At 36.0% G+C, this 25,201-nt stretch overlaps 1 protein-coding gene across 9 annotated transcripts in view; it reads left to right on the top strand.

Moving 5' to 3' along the window:
• Nucleotides 1-25,201, top strand: part of RALGAPA1 (Ral GTPase activating protein catalytic subunit alpha 1) — a 130,082-nt gene that overhangs the window by 37,387 nt on the left and 67,494 nt on the right. For 4 of the 9 annotated variants that reach the window (XM_085301698.1, XM_085301706.1, XM_085301700.1 and 1 more), the window contains exons 17-27: nucleotides 1,812-1,952; nucleotides 7,881-9,449; nucleotides 11,419-11,543; nucleotides 13,717-13,933; nucleotides 15,033-15,209; nucleotides 18,821-18,973; nucleotides 20,473-20,666; nucleotides 20,785-20,883; nucleotides 20,980-21,135; nucleotides 23,072-23,200; nucleotides 24,201-24,326. In XM_085301698.1, the coding sequence (XP_085157824.1) occupies nucleotides 1,812-1,952; nucleotides 7,881-9,449; nucleotides 11,419-11,543; nucleotides 13,717-13,933; nucleotides 15,033-15,209; nucleotides 18,821-18,973; nucleotides 20,473-20,666; nucleotides 20,785-20,883; nucleotides 20,980-21,135; nucleotides 23,072-23,200; nucleotides 24,201-24,326 (3,086 nt within the window). The remainder of the gene's footprint in view (nucleotides 1-1,811; nucleotides 1,953-7,880; nucleotides 9,450-11,418; nucleotides 11,544-13,716; nucleotides 13,934-15,032; nucleotides 15,210-18,820; nucleotides 18,974-20,472; nucleotides 20,667-20,784; nucleotides 20,884-20,979; nucleotides 21,136-23,071; nucleotides 23,201-24,200; nucleotides 24,327-25,201) is intronic. The other 5 variants (XM_085301703.1, XM_085301704.1, XM_085301699.1 and 2 more) reach the window with 5 other exon arrangements.

The raw sequence follows: 25,201 nt of genomic DNA, 5'->3' as shown, positions 1-25,201 counted from the left end.
AAATATCTATTCCGTGTTCTGGCAGTAAGTCTACCTCTACTTAACTGCTTATTTCAATGTGACATCACATTTTCCTTTCACAGCTCTCAAAATTAAYTTTCCTTTTGATAGTAATAAGCTATAATTTTTCCTTTAAAAAATTACTTTAAAATTTCCACCTTCCTAATTGTAAGTGGGTTGTTCTACCTCCCTGGCTAGGATCAATGTACTAATGTGGGAAGGATTCCGAATTACAAGGGACGCTTCATTTTAAAACTCGCTATCAACCTAGTATCCAGTCTCAAAAGCTTGGTTTTTTTAGCATGTAGCCCAATGGTTTTTCCTTTGCCTGCATTTAAAGATGCACAATGATGCCTGTAATGCATCTATCTATCATGGTATCCTGTATTTTAATACTGTGTCTCTTAAAGAAAGAGAAATTAAAGCCTTACACATACTTGCTGTTTTGGCAGCAAAATTAAGTTGACTTCTTTCGCATAAACTAAGTTGAATAGAGAATGGCATCCATCTCAAAACATCCATCTTTCCTGACTGGTCTCTCTGACTGATGTTAAGGGTCTGCTTATGTTGTGCTGCATTTGTCAGATATGTTTTCTGCTCTAAATACATTGGCTCCCCAAGTTCTCTGTGTGTTGGTGTGTTAGGGACCGTTCCTTTACTGGATGTACAAGTGTGATGTGCTCTGCTTTTACTCTGTTCCATTCATATGCTTCTGATTCCCATCAGATCAGGTGCACTGAGATCCTAAGTGTTCATTCCATGTTGTACTGAAAACATATATATATAACAGAATTCAAAGACTGATTAAATACAGTGCTGACAATGTTTATGTAATGTGCTGAAATTTCCGTAAAAGAAGTTTATCAGTGACCATTTAAAATAATTATCAAATTCACAACAGTTTAAAAGGGAAATTGCTTCAAACTATGCTTTTTACTTTTATGAAGAGCCTTAGCTGTTCTTTGAAATGGAATGCCGTACCTATTTTTGTTGATACTCTGACAAAGGAAGACAAGTGATACGCAGGGATTCGCTCTAAACCTATTGGAAAAACTGCAAATATAACCTGATCTTGATGCCAAAACTCTTATGTAAGATTTTCCTTCTGTAGAAGATTTTTCTTCTGTTGGCAAGAGATATGAAAAGGTGAACTAGCTTAGTAACATTYATCCGGTATCTATTAAAATCCAGAACCTAAGGCTAAGAAACAGTCAGTTTAACACTTTTTGTTGATAAACCATTTCATTTCAGTCACTTCATTTTTATGTGCAACTATTGTGAATTTCTACAGGCAGAATCCATTATTTTCTCAGTGCTTTTCAATCTCTTTTGGAAAATCTTGAATTCAAGGTTATGGGTATGTGTAAAATTCAGAAATACTTGTTCAGGAGTATCAAAGAAAACTAGAAAAATACCAACATAGTGTAAGTTGTGTTTTCAGTTGCAAAATTTCAAGTTCTGAGTGGCTTATGCAGTGGTTTTTAACCTTGATTTTTCAACCCCTGATGCAATGGAAAAAAGAATGTTAATTATTTGCTTGGTTTTTAATGCAAAATCTTTATAATAGTCATAATAAAGGCATTGTTGCTGCTTTACATAAAAGTTAAAAACTCAAAATGTCTTATGTGTACACTGATTTTTTTCTTTCTTACAGCTCTGCCAATATCTGCCGTGCTGAAATGTTTTAATTTTTAAATTTTCTTCCTTTTTTATCTTTGTTTTCTCTGTTGCTGCTTTTTCTGTGACACAAGCCTTTCATTATAGTCACTCTTCTTTTTTCCTTCCCCACTTCTTTCTTTTCCTTTTTAAAGCCATGAGAAGCCGATCCATTGGTGAATGTGCTCTGCCATCGGCCTATATACGCAGTGCTAAAAGTGCTCCTGTTCTGATCCATACTTCCAAACCCTTCTTGCCTGATATTGTTCTCACTCCCCTTTCTGATGAGCTTTCAGGTAGTGCCACCTCTGCTAATTTCTGCACCCCCTTTATCACTTTTTTAAAACTTCTGCTTTCAAATTCTGCTAAATCAGTAAATTCTTCAAAGTAAAAATACTTTGGGGGGGAGGGAGAAGGGGGAGAGATTAAGAATGAACATTTTGAGTTACATAAAATATCATGCTATATTTGCAATTCATTCTGGAACTGTTAGAAGTTAGTGCTGTGCCAATGTTTGCTATCATAAAAGCAAAAATTAGAGAAATCTCTTGCTTTTTCAATTCAGAGGTCATGTAGCGTCTGTCTGCCATATAATACAACTAATCTAAAGCTTTTATTCGTGATAAATAAGAGAAAGAAAAGATGAAAATTTTAGTTTGACTTGCCATAGAAAAAATCTTTCTCCRTAAATTTTTTAATTAATTGTCAAAGATGTTGTGTGGACAGCCATGATAATGAAATAATTTAGCTATCATTGAAGAATGTTTGAAGAAGCAATGCAGTATTGTACAATTTGTTTTACAGTATGCCTATTTTGCATTAATATATATATAAATGTAAAATATTACATACAGGTTTGAATTTTGAAGAGCTATAGTTTGGTTTGGTTTCCCAAATAATAGGTTTTGCACAGAGTTGAAGTTTACCATAAAATGGTGTTTGGCCCTGCAGGAATGGTTGGTTGGAAGTTGGGCAGTAGCTTTTTTTGGACACATAGACAGCCTGCTAGGGGCTAAATGTTACCTGGGCTTACTATTGTTTTAAAAACTCAATTCTTAATGAAGATCTTGGAGCACCTGCAGAGGGAATTAACTTTCACAGTGAGCTGTTATCATATCATGTAGTCACAAGTAGGCTAATTAACTATCTTAGATAAGGTGTATGGTTATACACAAGTTGTGTTTAGTATCAAGTTTATTATCCATGTTTCTGAGGAGTCCCAGCTTGCTACTTTCTTCTGATATGTCCCAAATCTCATAACATTTTTACCATTTACATCTTTTCCATTGATGTTAGTTTGATATAAAAACAGCACAACCAGTGATATTTTGAACAGTGAAATAAGTTTCACTTATTTCAATTCTAGCATAGAAGAGGTTTTAGAGCCCTGTCTGCTCTAGATCTGTTCTCAAACAGATGGTCTCTTTTTGAAATAGCTTCATCATGTGCCCAAGAATCTTGAACATTACCAGAAGACTAAAAAGCTCTAGTGAGGAAAAGCAAATGTTACCATGTTTGTGGGGGGGATGGCAGTTGGAGTGAAGGAAAAATTATCCACTGGATCAGAGTGTGCTTTGCTCTTTTGATTTTCTGCATTTTTGCTCTCTTTCTCTCTCTCTCCCTCACTCTTTCTTTTTTTGTGTGTTTTTAAACATGGAGCTTTATCATTTTCTCTTACCTTTTGTCCTTGCAGTGATTATATTCTTTTTTTGAAAGTCTTCTGTGCCCAGATGTACAGCATATAATTTGAGAAGTAATCAAACTGTTTTTATCATCAACATGCTTTAGGTAATGGATGATAATTAGCTAGCTGTGACAGCCCTTCCTCTTATTTCACCATTATATGAATACTMCTGTTATCCAAAATGGCTTTCAGGAGAAACACAACTCAAAGAATAGGATATTTCAAATGATTCTAAAGGAACAGGATGCCCAAATCTCATTTAAATTCTTTGAAATAGTGTTCAGCTCCTTTTTAACTTCTTTAGAAAACACCTTATTTAAACAGTGACTCACTGAACACCAGCCAACCTTGCCATGTTGCCCAGAAGAAAGCATTTGTCCCCAAACTTCTTACTGCATGTGCAGTGCAGTATATTAACTTTCAGAAGGAAGGCAAAATATGCTACAAGAGTATGYATGGAGTCATAATGCTTCTGTTTGAAGGTCAGTCAGTAGATTAACAAAAGTGCAAAAGCTCAAAGTTGAGGTCTAGTTGGCTGTATTTTATGTACGTGTCTAAGTTATGCTTTATTTCCATGTGCAGAATGGTTGCAGCTTTTTAAATGGGATCCAGAAATAGGAAATTTGTGATTTAAGAACTTTTAAAAACCTATTAGAATCTTGTAAATATAGGATAACCAGTAAAATACACTTAATTTCTGGTAGCGTTGCGGACCTTCTTCTGCTGCAAGACCATGCAGATACAAGACTCCTTGTAGAAAGAAATGTTATTGGTGAACTGTAGATAAGGTTCCCAGAAGCAATGGACAACAGACTTAAAAGTGGAGGAGAAGGAAGAGAGAGGGTGGACAGAGACAGAGCACAGTTGCGGGCTAATGAATTGCAAGTGGAAGGTGTTCCCTATATATCGGGACTAAAAGAACTGGAGGAAGAACTAACATGAGAGGGAGATATATGTTATGTCTTTACAACTTTACTCCCTAATAAGTGTAAAACTTCAGTGAACTAATCATTGAGTTGATATACAAATAAATCAAACTGTAATGTCAGTGTGGCTGTAATTATTCCTGAATCCTAGAAATTCTCAGAATTAGTATTTTCATGTAAATGAACCGAAAAGAAAGGTGAGAAACAAAAACATGCTATTTTTTCTCCATTTGCTGAGCTAACTTTCCATGATGAAATATAATTCTGTCCTGCGGTTATATGGGAGTTTTTTCTCCATTTGCTGAGCTAACTTTCCATGATGAAATATAATTCTGTCCTGCGGTTATATGGGAGTTTTCTACTTGCCCTCGTGCTGTCTTGTCGGGATGTGCCTCTGTAGAGGTTCCCAGTTTAGCCTATCTGTCTCCCACCTGGCACTGAGAAACTGTTCTCTTTGCCTGCTAGTAGAAGGGAATGTAAAGTTGGATTAAGGAGAGTTGTGATCAGGTGAGATTGGCTAGAAATTACTAATTTTGACCTCTTCCTCTCTGTAATACCACCAAACATGCTAGGAACTAGGCCAGTGTTTCTTTTAAGCGTATATACCATGTCATACTACTGGGGCACTATTGCAGCRTAGATAGTGAAAACTCTTTAGGAATTGATGGCATCCTGATTTGATGTATGGCACTGTGCAAGAATGAGCCCTGATTGCCAAGGAGATTGTTCCTTGGGATTTTTAAACATTGTCTGTATTTCCAGCACTGCTATTTCAGTAACTTAATATATTTTTCATTTCCTTAACTTCTTCCTTTGTTCTACAAAAAAAAAAAAAAAAATCTAATGGTGCAAGCACAAAGTGTTTGCTTGAAAGTGTTTGCATAATTGTATGTGCTGGTCAGGTATATGTGTCACTGAGCACCCGAAAGTAATATTGGATTAACATTGAAATAAATCTAGCTGAATTCATTTCAATGTGTGGAGCTGCTTGGTGTGCGTATATTTGGAGCTCTCCATCCAATAATATTTTACATCCTAGAAAAACATAATCACCGCATGTTTGCACAGTGTGCTATCTTCAGGCTGATGCTTTAGTTGTCTATAACGTTAAATATATAAAATATGTAAAAGATGGACATTGAGGGCTCAAGATGAGATCAGTGGATCATATGTATATATATTTATCTCATATATAACATAATTTATMATAGAATATGTAACAAATTTATTATATATATTTTGGAACGAATCCTGTGGTCCACAGCCACTGCTTTCATGTAGAGACCAATTTCTCATGACTACAGAGAAAGCCTTAAGACTGCGATACAAACATAACTGTTGTGTCAATATCTGCCTAAATCAATAGAGTCGAAAACAGCAGTTCTAACTGGATAGAGAGACCGTTCATATCATTCCATGTTAATTCATATACTTAATATATTGAACAAGAGCATTGAGAAATCTGCTGCTGATCAAAGCTGAATAGAAAGGAAAGGGATGATAAATTATGCAATATATGACAATTGTCAGTTCATGCTTATTTTCTGAAAGAGCTTGAATGTATACTTTCTTTTCCAGTACAGACCTCTGTTTTCTCTCTAGTAGCTTCTTTACAGCTCAGTAAATTTTAAATCAGGTCTCAAACTTTTAATTTTTTAATTACAACTGCCCTGAAAAATTGAGCATGGAACCACCACTTTTCATCTTCATCTGACATACATATTTAGTTAGAGACAAACATACCGGTTTCTTCCAGAGTATATGCTTTGCTCAAGAAGAAAGTGAGAAAATTCAGCTCCAGCTCTATCTTTCTCGGAAAGACATGAATACTTCAAAACAGGTTTTTAAGACAACTTCAGATTGTCAGGACTATATATTATTGTGATAGATATAGAGGTATGTATACACATACATATATACATATATATATATATATGTATGTATGTATATATACACACACCTATAGGTATATATGCCTATATACCTATACGTATATATCCATGAAATAGTTCATTTAAACCGCTTCAAAAAAATTCAGCATAGTTTCTTTATTTTGGCAGTAACAAATCAGATTTGGGGGAGGAGAAGGGGTTTAAAATAATTTTTGGAGTGTGCTGGTTAAAAGTAAATTCACCATTGCAGTCCTGAAGATAAATCCTTCTAGGCAGACCAGCAAGGTAAGTTTGTTTATTGTGGCAAGTAAATCCTGATGGTGTTCCTTTAAGCTCTTTCTTGTTCCTGACACACAGGATATCYACAGCTTTTTAAGTTGCAGGTGGCAAAAAGCAAATTTGGAGACTAATGGATTCTATCGAAAACAAACCAACATAAAATTGAGGAAGATGTGTTTACCTTAAGGCTCGAGTGCCTATCCTATAAAAAGACTGCTTGGAGTAGCTTGAATTCCAGTAATTAGCTGAATTGTCTGTAAGAGACACATATGCTTGCCTGCACCAGGGATTTCAGGGTATGTAGCGTATCAGGACATCTGGAGAGGAATGTAGTGGATCCACATTCTGATAGATGATGTGAAGTGGGCTGAAAATCCTTTTGTGCATTCCCTAGGTGATCCAGATTGGAGCTGCAACTTTCATTGCAGTTAACTCTGACTTGTGCTGATGGTAGCACATTAGCAGTCTCAACAGAGACAGGGAATCACTACTTTAAATAGTCATAACAAATGTTCTTATCTTTTCACAAATAAAAGTGGTTTTACTCTAATGTTAATTATTGTGCGGCTTCAGGATTTTTTCGGTAGTGGGTCCTTAATTTGGTAACTCTTATGACTGTTACTTGAGTAATACTGGAAGAAGGGGGGAAGTAAGTGTCTTTTTAGTGTTGAGTTTTGCATTTTGAAGACTAGAGACATAGCACAAATCTATCCTTTTAAAAAGAGAAGATATGTCATTAAATTATCCTTCAGAATGACTGATTTTATAATCCTGACTATGTATCTTGACTCTTTGTCCTTACAGTTATCTGTTCACTATAGGCCCAACTCTTCCCTGTCTTTTTTTTTCTGATTATTAAGTCGTCAGGTATATGTTATATTACATATGCCATAATATATACATAATTGTATGATATTATGCTTCTTGATATTTCTGTAATTTATATGCATTCACACAAGTTGTGAAAAAGTGATAGTTTTCCACTTCTATAGACAACTCTRATTTTCTGGAAAAACTGTGTGTTCTTTCTCGAGTTGTGTATTTCTGAAGATTTAAATTCCCTGAAGGGTACAACTGTTATGCTAATTTGTATTCCAGGTAACCATTTCTTGAACAAGAAGTTGAATTACTGAACTTATTGGCACAGCCCTAGCTTTAACTGTATTTCCAAATGTTCCATGATCTCACTGTCTGTTTTCATGCATGTTAACATTTAAAACTGTGTTCTGATGGTCTAACTCATTTATATTACATTCTGTACTGGATATTATGTGTGTGTGTTTTTAACACTCTAGTATTGGAAAAAGTGTTTTTTGTTGTACTTAAGAAAACAAGGCTCTGGATTTTTCTGGCTTTTTAATTCACATAATTAGGATGTAGTAGTAAAGCAGTATTCTCTGTATGTGTATTTTAGTGCATATTACATATACTTTTTTCCTACAGACATTGATGATGCTCAAATTCTTCCACGTCCATCTCGAGTCAGACATTTTTCACAGAGTGAGGATACTCCAAGTGAAGTTTTTGGTGCGTTGAATGAGGAACAGCCGCTGCCACGAAGTAGCAGCACCTCTGACATCCTGGAACCATTTGCAGTTGAACGAGCCAAAGGTGCAGTTCCTGTCATTGACAGTTCATCCCATCATACTCCAAGCTTACAGAGTTCCACTGAGACCTCTTCAATGCATAGATCCACTGAAAGCCATATTACTGATACAAATAGCAGAGAGTCCTCCTTGGAAGTTGGGGATAGTATTTATGACCATCTCTGTCATTTAATAGGGCCGGTAGAATTTGCAAATACAGCCTTTGAACAAAGCCAATATGTTGACCTTGAAGGTGAAGAAGATCTTCTTTCCTCTCTGAGAGAATATCTTAAAGAAAAAGAAGAACTTTGCGGTAACTTTGAGATAGATAAATATGAGGCTTCTGCTCACGAAGTTGATACATCAGTAAATAGGAATGATAGATTACCGTTGGATGGATTAGAAAATAGAGATCAGACCGGTCAATGTGTGAATAGCATCACTGTTGCAGAAAGAGCTGATAACACAGAGCTGCACCTAGATCAAAACCAAAGTGGCTTTATAAGTAATATTGCACCAACTCAAGTAGACAGTTTTGCAAGGAATCAAGCACTTGATAAAGCCAAGCAATTAAATATTGATAAAGAATCTGAAAACCTGTTCGATCATGGTTCAAGTAGTCCTAATAGCAAAGAAAGGAAGAGATATCTGTACAGGCAAGCAGCCACTGAAGCTGATGTAGATTTAGCTGTGGAAGCAGCATTAGCCGAAAAGCATAAAAGTGCCCAGTTTAACGAAAAAATAACCAACTCACGTGTTATGCATGCAAAGAAAGTTCTTCCTAAAGCACAAGTTAACCCTCAAATGGCTCACACTACAGGCACGAGCAAACTCTCACCAACTAAAAGGAGTATATCTGAAACAGTAACTCATAGGGCCAAAATCATGAAAATAACAACTAAGAAAAGAAATAGTGTTCATGTTACTTTTAGACCGTCTACCGAATCGGTTCAATTTTACAATCCTCTTGAGAACAAAGAGGCCCCTTGGAAAGCAAGACTTCGTAAACTCAGTGGCTTCAATAGTAGTGGTAGTGGTAGCAACAACAGCAGTACCAGCACAAGCACCAGCTCGTCAGCTGTCATGGAGCTGGTTAGACCTGGAATTTATAGACCTCTAGATGTGATCAGTGCTGCTTCAGTTGGTAGCAAGCAAATTAAGGAATCTACAGAAACTCAAGCAGCCCTGTTGCAAAAAGAAGGTATCGCAGTTAATCAGTTACCTAGTCGTAGTGCATTTAGGTCGTCAGCTCAGGAGACAGCACAACAGCAGGGCTCCCTGGGTGGTGTTTATAAAACTGTTGTACATGCTCTTTCGAAGCCGAAGGCAAATGTTTCCCCACAGAGGCAGAACAGAATGCCAGCAGAGGCTCCACTGAGGGATCTGTACAGTCATGTAATGGGCTATTTTGGAAGGAAAGCTGCAGGTGAGCACTAACAGTGTGCAGAGCACAAAAGGAGAAAGGCAGCACCAGTTTGGCTTAATGCAACTGAAGCAAGCTCTGATAAGCAATCAAAAGGCTTTGGGATGATCACTGCTTTCCCTGTTTGGTTATGCATGCGCCTGTAGCCAGCTGATTTTTCTCCCAGCATAAGTTCCTTTTACATACTTTAAAYTACTAATTTCCCTTTTAAAGATATTTAGTTGAACCTCTTTGCTGCTGAAGACCATCAAGTTAGGGAAGAGGAAGAGACAGTAAATGACCTAACGAGGGATTAAGCCCTGAGAGTTCACAATTTTCATCTGCCATGCAGAGCCTTGAAATACAGCCTACTGAATAAAATACAGCCTACCGAATGATTGGCATATGCTTATTTTACCAGAATGTACTGTTCTGCTATAAGCGTAGTTTGTTTGTCAGAAAGACCTGGCTATCAACTAGCTAGGTTGAACTAATTATATTTCTGGTTCATTTAGTGTGTTTTCTTCCTCCTCCTCCTTCACCTCTTCCTCCTCCTCCTCCTTTTCCTCCTCCAAAACAAAAAAGTCCCTCAAATTTAAATTTGGAAGTCAGTTTAGATAATTAAAAAAAGAAAAACAGGAATCTCCTCTTACGTGGATGATTTCATTATAGCAGTTTTGTAAATCTAATCATAATTTTTTGTTTGAATCATTTTCAAAACATGCTTTAGACCTTTCTGTATGCATTTATCCAAATGGATGCAGTTACATCTTGGCAACATCTTTCATTGCTTTCTTTTTTCTTGGAATCATGGATGTTCATGAAGGTCTCATAATAGTCCTTTTGCTGCCAGCTATGAGACCTCTGTGGACTGGTCAAAAAGAGTAAGGCTGTCGCTCTAATATCCATTGTCTTGATTCACATCTGAAATAACCTTAAATGAACAATAAATTAACTTTCAGCAGTAATGTAGGTTTTCCTTTTTCACATAGTTATGCATGATTAACTGCAGACTGTGTAATGCATCCTGCGTTGAGATGTGAATGCCACCCGAGGGCAGTCTCTGTAAGCGTAGCGCCGTGGCAGCTGGGCAGTAGTGGGATGTCCTGTTTCTGAAACAGCAATTTGTTCAAAGCAGTTTGTTTCTCTGCAGAATATAGACTTCTGAAAGAGATTCTGGAAAGGAATAATTTAGAACTTAATTTTAGAATAAAACTTAGAATTTTATTTAAAGTCTGACGTTTAGTAGCGCCTCAATATTAGAATAAGCTATGCTGTGATCTCATGAGAGATAACACCGAGGGAAAAATTCTTACAGAGAAAAATTGGAATAAATTGAAAATTTGAAGGCTAAGATCATGAAGTCAGGTGTAACAGTCGCAGCTAACTATGAACAGTATAATCATATCAGAAACCAAACTGACAAATGAGGGAACTTAATTAATTGTTCATAGCCATTGACCATCTAGAGTTTGAATTTTCATCCCATGTAGTAGCATGTTATTTTGTTACATGAGATTTTATTTGCACTATTTATACTTACTGTATACAGTGCCACATTGACATTTGCCATTATTATATGTTGCAATCCAGGCTACTTTTTCCACTATATTGTTATGCATTAGGAATGCAATGGAGAAGGAGTGTCTGTAGGGATTACATAAATTTTTTAGGATTTGCTACTTATTTTTTGTGGTATGGAGGAAGAATATATGCTGTATCCTTAAAGCAAGCATTAACAACTTTAAGTAGTGCTTACCTATAAGCTTTCTTGCTTTCTAAGGTTATCCTGGAAATCGACTAACACCTGCTTAGTGGGAAGAAGAAGTTTTACTAATTTCTTAAAGTAGAATCTGTTTAAAAAGAAGGAAAATCTTTAAATGCATGTTTGGCAATTCTTTATTTTTTTATTTCTATTAGGTTTTTATTTTATTTTATTTTGAAAATGTGGTGATGTGTTTTTTACTATATACRGTCATTCATTTGCTTTTAGCTAATAGAGAGGACATGAGTCAAAAGCTGCACCCTATTGATAGTGATATTGGCAATAGCAATACAAATGTTCCTGACCTCATGGATGAGTTTATAGCTGAGAGACTCCGCAGTGGCAGTGCGCTGGTAAGCCTTTAAAYTTCTTGTGTTTTACTGTGGAAGTTTGCCTCTGTGTGTGTACTCATCGATGGTGTGGTAGAGCAGTTCATGAAAACATCTTATTCTGCATTTTATGAATCAGAAGGGGTTAAGAATATCACTTTAGTTCTTGGAATTTAAGTTATTTTGACATAGACTTATGCCATTTTGCGCTATTTGTATTTTCATTTTTATTAAATCTGCATTGTGTAAGCAATATATTAAGTAGCCTTGAGATGGGTAGTCTCATTGAATTAAATGGCTTTAATTGTACCTGCAAAGATTTGGCCGCATAGGTAGTTTCAGCATCATAGCTTGTATGTAAAATTGCAGTCCTCGGTGTGGTATTACATTCTGTTCTCTACCAGTTTAATCAGTGCAACAGGCTGCAAAGCTACTCTGTCACATGGTTTTCCTTCATTTCTTTTACTTTCAACTTACAAAAGTTGAATAATTTAATGTAAACGATTTTCTGCTTACAGAAGCAGCTTTTCTTACCCTCTCTTCCTACACTTTTYCAGAAAGGTCTTGTTGTTTGGGGTATCTTTTATAATGAGAAATAATAATCGGTTTTGAGTACTGTTGAACCGTTACAGAACAAGATAACTGGTTGAAAAAGATACGTTTTTTATTAACTAGCAGTGAAAGGGAAAATACTTAAAAAAAAAAAAAAAAAAAAAATCTTTGAATGAAGGGCTAAATGAGTAGCAATTTCAGTGTATCATTTCAAAGTTGTCAAGTTCTTTTTTGCTTAGAATCTTTTTTTTTTTCATATACTGTTTTTTAAGGAAAAAAAGTAATTTTAGGAYGTGCTGATAGAGAAAGTTGAAAACAAGTAGTTTTATAGTTGCTAACAAGGAGCAAAAAAAAGATTCTTCAAAGTAATTTGAAAAATTAATTTATTTACCATCATCTTTGCTAAGTGGCCAGAGAAGACCTGTCCAGGGGTATGCTTTTCTCTCTTCTGTATGGAACCCACATTTATTAAGTTTTGATTGTTGATGCATAATATTCTTGTTAGTAAGTCCTGACTTGAAAGATGAAAACACTAGCTGGAAATCTATAAAAAAAATTATTAACTTAGTTTGTAGATTATTAGAACAGAATTCAACACAGCTGGTTGTAGAAAAAAAAAGAGAAAGGGAGGGAATTTGATGGGCTAGAATATTGACTGATTTTTACTAGTTCAGACAAGAGAATTGATTTTTTTTTTTTTCTCTCGGATTTTTTTTTTTCTCTCAGCCCAGGTAGGTCTGAATAAAGAATTTGAAACTTTACTTGCCACAGATGATGTAACCTACCACTCAAACCCAGATATTCTATTTTACAACAAAGGTCCAAATTATGAAGATCGGTTTTGGGTTGTTAGATCCAAGGCATACTAAAACCCAGTGTCATGAAAAGGTTGAGTGTCAAGCTGAGTAAATCTCTAGTTAGGAGAAGATAGTAGTAGGAAAAGAACAGAGAAGTGACTGGGCCTAGTGCAAAAAGAGGTTACTTTCAGTCTCTTAAATTTTAATGTGTATAGAATTCAAGCTGATTCATAAAATTACTTTTCTACATTTTTCTGTGCTCCCCCTCAAGCTAACAGTTGTATCTGTGAATAGAGTGACTTAAAGAAAGACTCCGAGTAAACAACAGCTTTTAGAGGAGAAATCTATATGCCTCRTTTCTGCTATATACTCTCTGTTGTCTGAGTCAATACTGAGGTTTCAGCTTAATCCTGAGAAAATTAGGACCTACGTATTCATTTCTTTGTGTTTTAAATTAAATTTTAGCTTATAGCATGGTAACCCACAKGCCAAGAATTACCAGATTCCTTGAAATCTTTTTTCTGCTCGTGTCTGGAACTAAGATTAATAAATTTTGTTCAGTAATTTGGACATAGCATGGAGATGATATACTTTTTTATTATTTTTCTCTCTCAAGCCTTATGAAATACACATGGCACATGTTAGTCTGAATCCTAGTTTTTTATGATGTATGCCCAAAAATTTATCATGCAGATAAAAAATTCGTGGCTGCCTGGGTTCTTCACTTGCTGCTACCTGTTTGGGGTTTTGGAAAGTTTTGGCTATGAATGCAGTTGATCACTTTTTCCCTTATATTTAAGGAAGCCATCAGAGATTTTAAAAATGCTTCACGTCTCTTCAATTTGTAGAACGTGACAAGGAGAGGAAGTAGTCCCGGCAGCCTGGAGGTTCCAAAAGACCTTCCTGACATACTGAACAAGCAGAACCAGATGCGTCCCGTCGATGACCCAGGCGTCCCTTCCGAGTGGACCTCGCCTGCCAGCGCGGGCAGCAGCGACCTCATCAGTTCCGACAGCCACTCGGACTCGTTCAGCGCGTTCCAGTATGACGGCCGCAAATTTGAAAGCAAGTATATTTTCCAAAAGTAGTAACTTTTTAAATTGACTACACGTTAATTTCCTGGGGCGATTTTTTTTTTCAAGTTACGCACCAACAGTCTTTTATGAACAAAGTTTATTTTGCTTTCCCATTGAAGTCATTAGTGATGGAGCAAGCAGAGCTCTTGAGRCCATCATGTTTATACTACACCAAACAATAAAACAGGATAGGGACGCTATTGCTGAACAACAGTAAACAGAAGTTGGAAAGCAATACTGTCTTTGCCATGGGATGAATCTGTTTGTTATCCACAAATTATAAAAAGGAAAGATTATTTATTCTGGAAGTTGTTTTAATTCTTTTGAAAATGTTTAAGATAAAACACAAAGAAGGGTTTCTAATATTTTTACAGTGGTCTTTGTGTAGCTATAGATTAATCAAGATRCTAAGTGCAGTATCTTTGTAAATTTAGCATGATTTTTCTAGCGACTTACTGCTTTTCATTCATCCAYTTCCATTCTTGTTCATATAAAGGGGTCATTATAAGACCAGATAGGTTGGTAAGAATTATGACTTCATGTATTATATAAGAGAAACAGTTTTATATAGTAGAAGTATTTTACAAGTTTTAGGTATGTTAGGTGTTACATAACTAARTGATGCTATTTAAACTGCATTTCAGCATGACATTTTGTCCTGGTGTTAATGCAACTGTTTGTGAGAAACAGCTAGTTATGGTATTTTTAGTTTAGAAGTGTTTTAAATAAATTAAATGCTGCTTTCAGCTTATAGGTTTTGCTGAGAAATTCCTCACTACATGTTGTCATTATTTTACTTTGTTCTCATCATTTAGGTRTGTCTTTAGCAGCTAAACACAATACAGAACATGCAATAGGAGTTTCTTCTGGAAAAATTCAGTTATAGTTTTGTGAGGGAAATAAGAAAATTCGTAATAGTAACTTACTTTCTACTTTTACCTTTTATTTAATTTTTACAGCAGTGTACTGGTAACATAACAGATATATACGTAGGTTTTACATGGAGGGTTTTGAAGGTGCTGGACTTCCATATTTTSTACTAATGATATTTTTAAATTGTCAGTTAACATGACATTTTCATCATACAGATTTCAGCTTTGGCACTGAGGCTGGGACACCAGCTTCCACTGAAGTTGATGCAATTTCAGGACAGCAACAGAGTGCCGAGGAGCAAGAAGTGGCCAGTTTAACTACACTCCATATAGATTCTGAAACAAGTAGTCTCAATCAACAGCCATTGTCTGCTGAAGCTGCAACTATTGCTGGTAAAGTAGTTAAAAAAAATAAAAAAAAATAAAAAAAATATACATATATATTACACAAATCCTGCTCCTATCCTGGAGAATACAGGTTTCAGCTTTTGCAATGAATCTATATTCTTTATAAGATACTTGGATTTCAGTTATTTTTTTGATTGCAATTGAAAAATAATGTGTGAAATAGTCCAGATGTCAAAATTCYGTCTGATTTTAGTCACTCGATGCTTGGCTTGGTGCTAAATATATTTTAAACCTGCCATGAGAAAATCTATACAATTTTTAAGGAGAAAGCTCTTACCACATAGTATATGCTAGATCTTAACCAGCATTAAGATCTTTTATTACTCTTAGCAAAATAACTAATTTTCAGTTCGTGAGTTTTTTTTTTTTAACTCAGAAGGCTGTGATATACAGTGCTCTTTCAAACCAGTGCTCATTATGGGATTCTTTTATATATACACCCATCTGAAGTTCTGTGCTGTCGGTTGTGAAACTGGGAGCTTTTAATAAGCAAAATGTTGATTACTGTGCCACGTAAGATCAGTTTCTATTTGTGTAACTTAAGAATATCTTTTTCTTGTAATACTTTCCCTGTTTGTGGGATGAAATAAGTAAACTTGTTAAGAAGTAGACCATTGTTTCACAGCCTGAGTTCATGAGCTCTAGGGTCCATGATTTTCATTTGCAGCAGCTTCTTAAGAAAGATATCCAATAACGATTAGGTTAGCAACCRCCAAGTGAGGCAATTAACCCAAACTTAATGGGCTCCTTTCTAGAAAAGAGGATCTTCTCTGAAGATTATTTAGAAGAAGGATCTGTGAACCAGAAGTAAAGACATCTATAGTCACTTGCACGCTCGTTGTTCCGTAGTTGTTAGGCAGTACCATACCTTTTACAACCACGGGAACAAATACCTATTTATCTGGGAAGGTTTGCATACGATGTCCTGTTGTCTGTGACAAATCAAACTCTTTGCATTTTCAGAGATGTTGAAAAACATTTCTACTCTCCCTGCAATTATTTTCCGTTTCTAAAATCTCCTTTCTTTTCAAAGAAGCATGGTACTAGCTTTCTTTGGACATTGTTGTTCAACTTGTCCAACAATGTGCAACTTGACTTTTGTTCTCTTTTCTATTTGCTGTGTGCTTGTTAAAAGTCCTAGCAAAAAAAAAAGCTCTTTTTGTTTGTTTGCTCTTACATGTTAATAATTTCATTACTGTATTACTGTCCCAATTTGCACTTTAATTGGTAAGATTGCAATTAATGACTGAGTTGTTCATTGAGGGAGTYCTGTGGCTGTCTCTTCTTGTTGTTTGGACCACTGTTTTAGAGAGAGAGCTTTTGTGTGTCATATGCATTTAACTTTAGCCAGGTTTCCTGAGGAAACAAAGCTTGTGCAATTACACTGTCTGTCTCTGTCTGACTTTTTCCCCTCTCCAGCAATGTTTAAGTTCATTGTCTAATTCCTGCTAAGTTGACCTAAAGGAAGAAATCAGAAAGACATTAAATTCTTTGAAATTTTATGAAAGGCAGCTCTGTAACGCAAATGGTGTATATGAAGAGTTCTATGATGGGAGGCTGCAATGTGAATTCACTGTGTTAAGTGTTAAAAAGATCCATGGAGAAACTTAACCTCTAAATACACTCCTAAGAATCAGGCTTCAGGAATGCTGCTGCTCAGAAAGCTACTTGTTTTTAACTGTTTGGCTTTCCTCTGAAGGTCTTCTCTGATTTTTTTTTTTTTTTTTTTTTTTTTCCTGGCTTATTCTTGGCATTATTTCATATTCTTAATAAATGAAAGAGTTTGCTATTGATTACTGGAAAGAAGGTGGAACCCTAGCGTTCTGTGTAAAATGTGCATCCACACGTGCTGGGATGTCCTTTATCTCATCTCAGAAGAATCCAGTAGTTCAGCAAATTCTGCCTAATTATTTCTGTCCTTTCTCTTCCACCATCTGAAAGCCTCTTGCACTCTTTCTCACTTATGCGCTCCTTTTTCTCCTTTGTCATTTGTGCTCTTCTTTTTTCTCTTTTTTCTCTTCTTTCTTCTTTTTCTTTCTTCCTTTTTCTCCATTCTTTCTTTCTTTCATCCTCTCTCTCTCTCTCTCTCTCACTCTCTATTTCTTTCTCTCTTTCTTTCTCTCTTGTTCTTTCCTTTTCCCTTCTCGCCTTCTCTCTGTCTGTCTGTCTCTCTCTTTCTCCCTTGCTCCCTCCCAGGCTCCAAGGGAACAAAAAGGAGGGAGAAGTAGGAACAGAATTCTTTGAATTCTGTACAGTTTGTGTTAGCTTTGCAAGTAGGTGGAATACAAGGGATCAGTAGCTAATGGCAAGTATTTTATCATGGGAAATGCTAGGCAGGGTTTTGAGGCAGTAGTGCTGAAGGAAGGGCATTCCCACGTAGCTTGTCTTTTTCTAGATTTKAGTGACATCTCTGTGTATGTCCCTCTCTCTCCAGCATAGAGGTGTTAATTGAAATTAGTAGTGAAGGCTGTGCTGRCTTTTTCATTTGAGGCAGGTAGAAACCTCTGCAGTTTAACAGTGTAATTAAGTTTGTTTCCTGCAATTTCTGTTCTGACAACACTCAAATTTTCTTCAAAGTTCTTTAAACAGYTTAACTCTCTTTACAAGAAAGAACACTTGACAGCCAGTAATTTGGGAAAATAGTGTTGAAAGAGCCTCACTTTTTTTTTTTTTTGCTGTCACTAAAGTTACGTTAATCTCTAATACCCAAGTTCACACATCATTATAATATTTTTGGATCCCATTTTAATTTATCTAGGAGCTAAAATTCAGGGGTTTCAGTTCTTTCATTTTAACATGCATTAATGTGTAGGGAAATGTATGTAGGATATATGTTCTCTTTTTGCTGACGTATGATTGCTTGGACTGAGCTGAGCTGTTTATAAGGAAATGAAACTTGCTTAGCAGAAGGTAGAGCAGAGGAAAGTACGTAATTAAGTACCTGCTCTCCCTCTATAGATCTCTATGTAGAGGAGACCAAATAGGTGTCTGGAAAGGTTGCCTGGTGGAAGATRCCTTTGCTGCCCTGCCATCAACAAAAACTAGGGTTTTCTGATCTCAGAGGAAGTAATGTTCTTCTAACTATATAGAACTTCCCCCACATAGATTTTTCTCTGCCTGGTTAGCAGATAAACAATAAGGAATTTCAGAACTAATTGGAGCTTTTGTGTGGAAATTAACTTGCACACATCCATAAGTCTAGCAAAGCAGCTGCTCCAGTAAAATTTCTGCTTAAACGCTTTGCTGTAGTGAAATTTAGGTGAGAGAAGGTAAAAAGAACCTCAGCTGGTTCAGAACATTGAAAGTGCTGTGGAAGAAAATAATCACATTTAAAATGACATACACAATAGCATAGAGATCTGTTAATACATTTACCTGTGTTGGCTTTGATGTTCATCTTTCAGCTTTGCTGTATGTAATTTGTTATCTTTCTCTACACCATTCACAGGAAGATCTGGTTACGTTTTTTGTATCTCTTCTTGGCGATATTTCATATATAAAAGTAGCTCAGTTTTCTTTAATGCGATGTTTAGACAACAATAGCTCAAGAAAATAGAAAAGGCTTTTAAGGTAACTGTTAAAAATTGCATTTACAGGCTCTGAAAGTGCTTCTCCAATCCAATCTGCTCTTGGATCCCGATCACAGACACCCTCTCCTGCCACTCTGCATGCAGATCATATTGAGCAGAAGGATCTGCAGCTGGATGAGAAGCTCCACCACTCTGTTTTACAGACGCCAGATGACCTAGGCAATATCTGGAATAGAAAATATAAACATTTTCTTTCTTTCTTTCCAATGCAATATAGCTAGTATTCCATCAGTTATAGACAATCCTGTAGAAGGCTATTACATTTGCACTCCTAAAAACTGTTAATTGCAGTGGTTTTCTTTAAAAACAAACAGTGTTTTGCATTGTATCTTGCATTTCATGGGAGCTATTAGCAGTGGATTAACAATCCACAAATTTGTAATTACACTTTTTGAAATTATGGCAATTTAGTCTAGTATGTGAGTTCCTRCCATGGACTTTTGCATCATTGACATATAATTAATAAGACATAATTTTAAAATAATGTTACAATTTCCTCTTGGAATATCTGTTGTTTTTCATTTCAGATACATACAAATTATTAATTATTTAACTCTGTTAGCTATTAGATTTTAGAGTACATTTACTCTGTAAATGTTAAGTTCCCGTTTCTCCCATATTCGGTCTCTTGGGAACAGAAGTGGGTCTRATGTGAATTTCAAACCCTTTTCCTTTAAGTAAWATATTGACAGACAGAAATAYCATTGTCATTTTGCTTTGCACTTGGAAATCTCTAGCCAGGGAACAAACAACATCTCTACCACAGTGGTCCAGATCTTCAAAAGAAGAGGCTATGTGATTGGGTTGAATTCAGATTTCATTTTTGTTCTTTATGCTTATGGAGGTAGCCAGATTTTCAGAGGATCCCAGTATGTTCTGGTGCTGAGGTATTTTTAAAATCCATCCAAGGGGGTCAGAAGAGAGATTCAGGATACCTGCAGCTTTTAAAACTGTGGTTTCTGTTTAGCTAGTCAAGTGTGAGCTGAGTAGACTTTGGCCATCATAATTTATCAGAGTTTTCCTTTTATGGAAAAACTAGATTAAACAGATCTACCATCTAAATAAGGATGTTCATTAGCATAACACTGTTGTGTAGAGAGAGCTATGTGAGAGCTGGATTACTGAATGTTGCCTCTCCACTCTTGCCAACTTACTGCTTAAAGAACAGTAGCCAGAGGTAGTAAACTATTGTTTAATATCATCTCTCTCTTCAGTTGCAAGTAAAATACGTTCATAGTAAATTCTAAGGAAAATGATCGTTCTACTTTATTGAGAAAAATGTAAARTTGAAGTGTAGTTTTACCTGGAAGCAAGCAAGTGGAGCTCTGGAGATTCACTGAATCAAAAGAATATGAGAAACTCCTTGTGAAAGCAGACCCGTCAGACCAGTATGAGGCCTCAGTAGTGACCCTGGGTTGGTACTTAGGGAAAGGTCTCAAGAAGCCAGACAATTCTTATTCTACAAAGTTTAAAAGTAGACAAGTAGTTCAAGTTAGACATTTTCTGTTGTGAGGTGGCTAACTGAGTAGGAAGTATCTTACTCTAAAAGCCTTTTTCGCCCTTTGTTTTTAGGGAAACTGTGTGTATAATAGTTGTGTCAGACCTCCACTTTCTTTAAAGAGGTGTTCTCACTCTTTTTTTTTTTTCTTTCATTACAGAAACTAGTGAATTCCCCTCAGAATGTTGCAGTGTGATGGCTGGGGGAACGCTTACAGGATGGCATGCAGACGTTGCTACCGTAATGTGGAGGCGAATGCTAGGAATTTTGGGAGATGTCAACAGCATCATGGATCCAGAGATTCATGCCCAGGTTTTTGATTACCTGTGTGAACTGTGGCAGAATCTGGCCAAGGTAAAAGAACTGAACCTCTTTTCCAACATGACCTGATAGAATAGGATTTTTGGAAGAAAAAAACGTACGCATTTCCCTTAAATGTTTATCTTTTGGGTTTTGTTTTTAATAATTGCAGATAAGAGACAATCTTGGTATTTCAACAGATAACCTAACTTCACCATCACCACCAGTTTTAATTCCACCACTGAGAATTCTAACACCATGGCTGTTCAAGGTAAATATTAGCAGGAAACAATAAAAGAAATGGAAGTGTAGGTGCAGAAGTGTTTTCTTTCATTTATGAATAATAAGTATTTTTCCACAACTATAGGCAACAATGCTGACTGATAAGTACAAACAAGGAAAGTTACATGCTTATAAGCTCATTTGTAAGACAATGAAGCGAAGACAAGATGTTTCTCCAAATAGAGATTTTTTAACTCATTTCTACAATATAATGCACTGTGGACTTCTTCATGTGGATCAGGTAAGTTTAATTATAAAATTCAGATTAATATGCATAGTATAACCAGAAATACAATAGTTATGTCAAAAACACTGCATAGATTTTCAGCTGAGAAATTCAACTTTGTGTTTAAAGGTAGTTATGTGACTGATACTTTTTTGTTAGTGTTTGATAAACTGCCTTCATGTTCTTGGATGAAGAAATTCCTTTTTTGTAGTCCATTTCAAGCAAACAAGAGGGCAGAAAATGTACTCTGTCATCTTTTACTGATTGTGTGTTATGGATTGCAGCATGGAAGAAAGAGACAGAAGCAGATCTCTTTAAGGTCAGCTGCTCTCCCTGCCTGCTCYCTGGTGCAACAGTGGAGCTAGTGGGAGAGTTATCATGTTTGCAATATATCTAACGTAGCTTATTTCTACAGCACTGTAGAAACCGGCAAACTGAGATATCTAAATAGARGGAGTTGGGGGATATCCAGCAGCACATCCTTATTGTGTCCCATCCACTGGGATGAGATCTGGCTGTTCAGAATYCCATGTCGTGGGCCAGGATTTCCTTGAAAGAATACCCTGACAGATGGAGAGGGAGGCATATTGCCATTATTGCTGTTTATGTGGGAATCAGGATGATAGAATGCACTGCAAAGCACATGTGCTTAGCAGTTTACAGAACCGTTTTGCTTCTGATCAGCTATCCAGCCTCATTACATGCTTCTGCACAGTCACTTCTTGTTTAACCAGAATTTAGCTCTATTTTCAAGGCTATATAAATCTTTGCAGGACTTATCTCCATACTAACAACTTGACAGCTATTGCTACTAGCAGAAAAAACTTGTAGAAAAGCCTAACTGACTTTGGGATGCTGTAGATCAATTTGTAAGAGCCAGATTCAGCTTCACATGTCTTCTGTGTAGACCAATCTCTGATCCAAAACACAGAATTTTATCATAGTAGAGAAGAGAAAGATAAGTTTTATGGAAGGAGAGTGTTAGCAAGACTTCRATCTTATCAAATGCATATAGAAAAGCCTTTTCTCTGTACTAAAATCAATGAGATCTGAATTTCGAGGGAACTGAACTGAGTGTTTTTCAACATGCATTTTTAAAACAAATGAAAGAGAAATGTTTAACTGGAGAATATCTTAACCTTTGGCTTATTTGTTTAAACCAGTTGTACTTCCTTCAAAGATATTTCTGCGAATAGTCTCCCAAGTATTGTTAACCATAGTACTATTATTCTTGTGTTATATATATTAAACAAATGTGAAAGGCTTAACTTTAGTTAGAACTTAGTTTGCAGCTCTGAAGGAGTGAAAAGTATTTCTTTTTATTCTAATTAGGATCTCCCAGATTTTACAGTTACATTTTTCAGCCTTTTTGAGGCTGAAAGGAATAATCTAGTTGCAAGATTGTTTCCAGAACTGCAGAGTCGAACTACTTCTGTATAAAGAAGGCTTGYGAATCCAGAAACTAGAGCTATAAAACAAGAACTGTTGGACAAATTTGCAACAACGTGACTTTTTTCCATGCTTAATAAAAATGCTATAGTTTGATTAGCTTAAAAAATGAAATCCTTTTTATCATGATGCAAAAGTAGGCTAACCTTTTTCCTTGTATCCCATATCAAATGCTTGCATTTGATAAAARGTAAAATAAAACAATTCTTTTATATAGGTTTTGATATGAAGAAGTCTGAAAATATTGTAGGTCTTTAGGTCTTAAACATTCTTTTTAAATGTTCACATCAGAAGTGATGTRACCTGTATAGCCTGGAACTATAGCTGTTACGTTAGTTCTTGCTCACTAATGAGAATTTAACTCATCTTAGTTGCCACAGTAAATTTGCTTTTTTACTTTTTTGTTTTACTTTTGAGCTTTAGTAACTACCACTTTTCTTTCCATTGCTTGTTCCTCATGCTGATATTCCTCTTTTCCTTTTTTCCTTCTTCCTTCTGCAAGGATATTGTCAATACAATCATCAAGCACTGTTCTCCTCAGTTCTTTTCACTTGGCTTGCCTGGTGCCACCATGCTTATTATGGATTTCATCGTAGCAGCAGGACGAGTGGCCGCTTCCTCTTTTCTCAATGTAAGTATTCATCAGTTCATTTTTATTTGTGTRTAAAGAGGAAAGATTTGGGGAGAAAACTAAGCAACATTTTTCTTAGTGTTAATTTGTCCCTAGAAGTCAATRTAATGGTTAGCAAATGCAGATATTGCCAGTGGTTTATTCTAGAACACTGAACTTGCAAGTCCTCACATGCAAGGTATGTACAGAAAATACGATGTGAAGAATGGAAAGATTACTGCTGATGCAGAATATCTTTTCTTTTTTCTTTCTTTTTTTTTTTAAACTTGAGGTTACCAGAAATTATGACTGCTGCTGACCTGTACTTTAAAATATTTTAAAATGCCTGTCCATTTTGACTGTACCTTCATTTTGAAAGTGTATTTGTTTCTCCATATCTCTGCCATGGAATAACTTTCATAATGATGCTTGAGAACTCTTAAAACTGCTCATGTTTGCACTATTTAGATGTGTTTCTAATATTACTACCTAGGCAACTTCAGCCTTATATGATATTTTAATATGATAACCTAGGGGCTATTGGCATTGCGTGACTCCAGAAGGTCCCCAGTACTCCCCTCCAATTGCCTATGAGTTTTGGCCACTTCTCAACTCATTCCCCCAGAATCGCTTGTGAAATCCAKCTCTCTTTCACAGCACTGTTGCTGCAACTTTTCCCAGCTTCTTACACTGTTATCTGTGGTGTCCAGCAATGTTTCAAGTCATGTTYGGTAGTTTTCCACATCCTGTTTAACTTGCTGAACCTAAGGTCTGAGCCTAGTTGGTGGTTCARTCATTTTTCTAGAGTCCCAAAAATTCCTTCGCTTCCTTCTGGCCAGTTTGAAAAATGGGATCATGGGCTATGCATGAGTAGCAGTGAACAGGGCTGTGATCTCTGATGAGTAGAAGGAAAAGGGATGCAAGTATCTAGAATTTCAGCCATTAAAAGAAGGTGTCTAAAATTGTCACCTTCCTGGCTGCACTAAGAGCATATGTTTACCTCCACCTTTGTTTCTTCTAGGCACCAAGAGTTGAAGCACAAGTTCTTCTAGGATCTCTTGTCTGTTTTCCCAATTTATATCATGAACTACCAGCTCTTCATCCAAACATTCCTGACATTGCTGTGTCTCAGTTTACAGATGTTAAGGTAGGAGTTTTAAGAATATTTGGATGATATTGCAGCTTCAAATTACCTGTTTAATATGATATTGTTCCAGGAAATATTAATTAATATTTAAGATTCTAAAATTTGTCATAGATCATCTGAAATAGATTATAAGGCTCAAGATTCCATAAAATCTTGTCAATATTATACTGCTAAACGTATTTTGTAATTACTTTTAACTAATAAGAATAATAAAGTGTTTATGTATGCTTTTAAAAGGAAACTATGTGTTGCTTTGCTGTTTCAAGGTCACTTTTATTATGGCTATTTGAAGTCTCACAGATTTAATCAGCTGAGAAGGAAAAGACTGCGAGGTTCAAGATACAGTATTTAATCTATTGAGAATTCATAACAACTAAAATCTGCCTGGTTTCCTAGAGGCTTTAGAAAACCTCTATACATCGAAAAAAAAAAAAAAAAAAAAAGAGATGGAGAATTAATGGAGATCTTGCCCTCGCTATCGTAACACAGAATTGGGTGGTGTGCCATTATACTGGAACTGGCCATAGCTCAGGTCACATGTTTAACCGTTGTGTGTGTGTTGTGTCTGATTACTATGTCTAAGTAAGGTTCCTCAGAAGTTTCCAACATAGTTCAGTRTAAAAAGGGATAGTGGGTTGGAAGCTGCACTACACTTTTTTGCTGTTTTGGAATTGAATTTGGATTCCTGCGTTCTCATTTTTATTACATAAATTGCATTTATTGCAGCAGCATGTACCACTGTTGACTTGAACTTTATCAAAAGCAAACTGCAGCTTTAGGGACATGTCATCAAGTTGACTCGGAATTCCTCTCAGTGTCATTCTTAAGGCACCAGAGCCACTTGTTCTGCAGTTAAATGTCTGAAGATGTTTTAA

This window comes from Rhea americana, unplaced genomic scaffold (genome assembly GCF_003343005.1).
Source record: "Rhea americana isolate MKP2758 unplaced genomic scaffold, rheAme1 scaffold_18, whole genome shotgun sequence".
In the NCBI taxonomy this organism is placed as follows: domain Eukaryota; kingdom Metazoa; phylum Chordata; class Aves; order Rheiformes; family Rheidae; genus Rhea; species Rhea americana.
The sequence above is the reverse complement of the archived record's forward strand: the minus strand, read 5'-3'. Positions and strand labels throughout refer to the sequence as shown.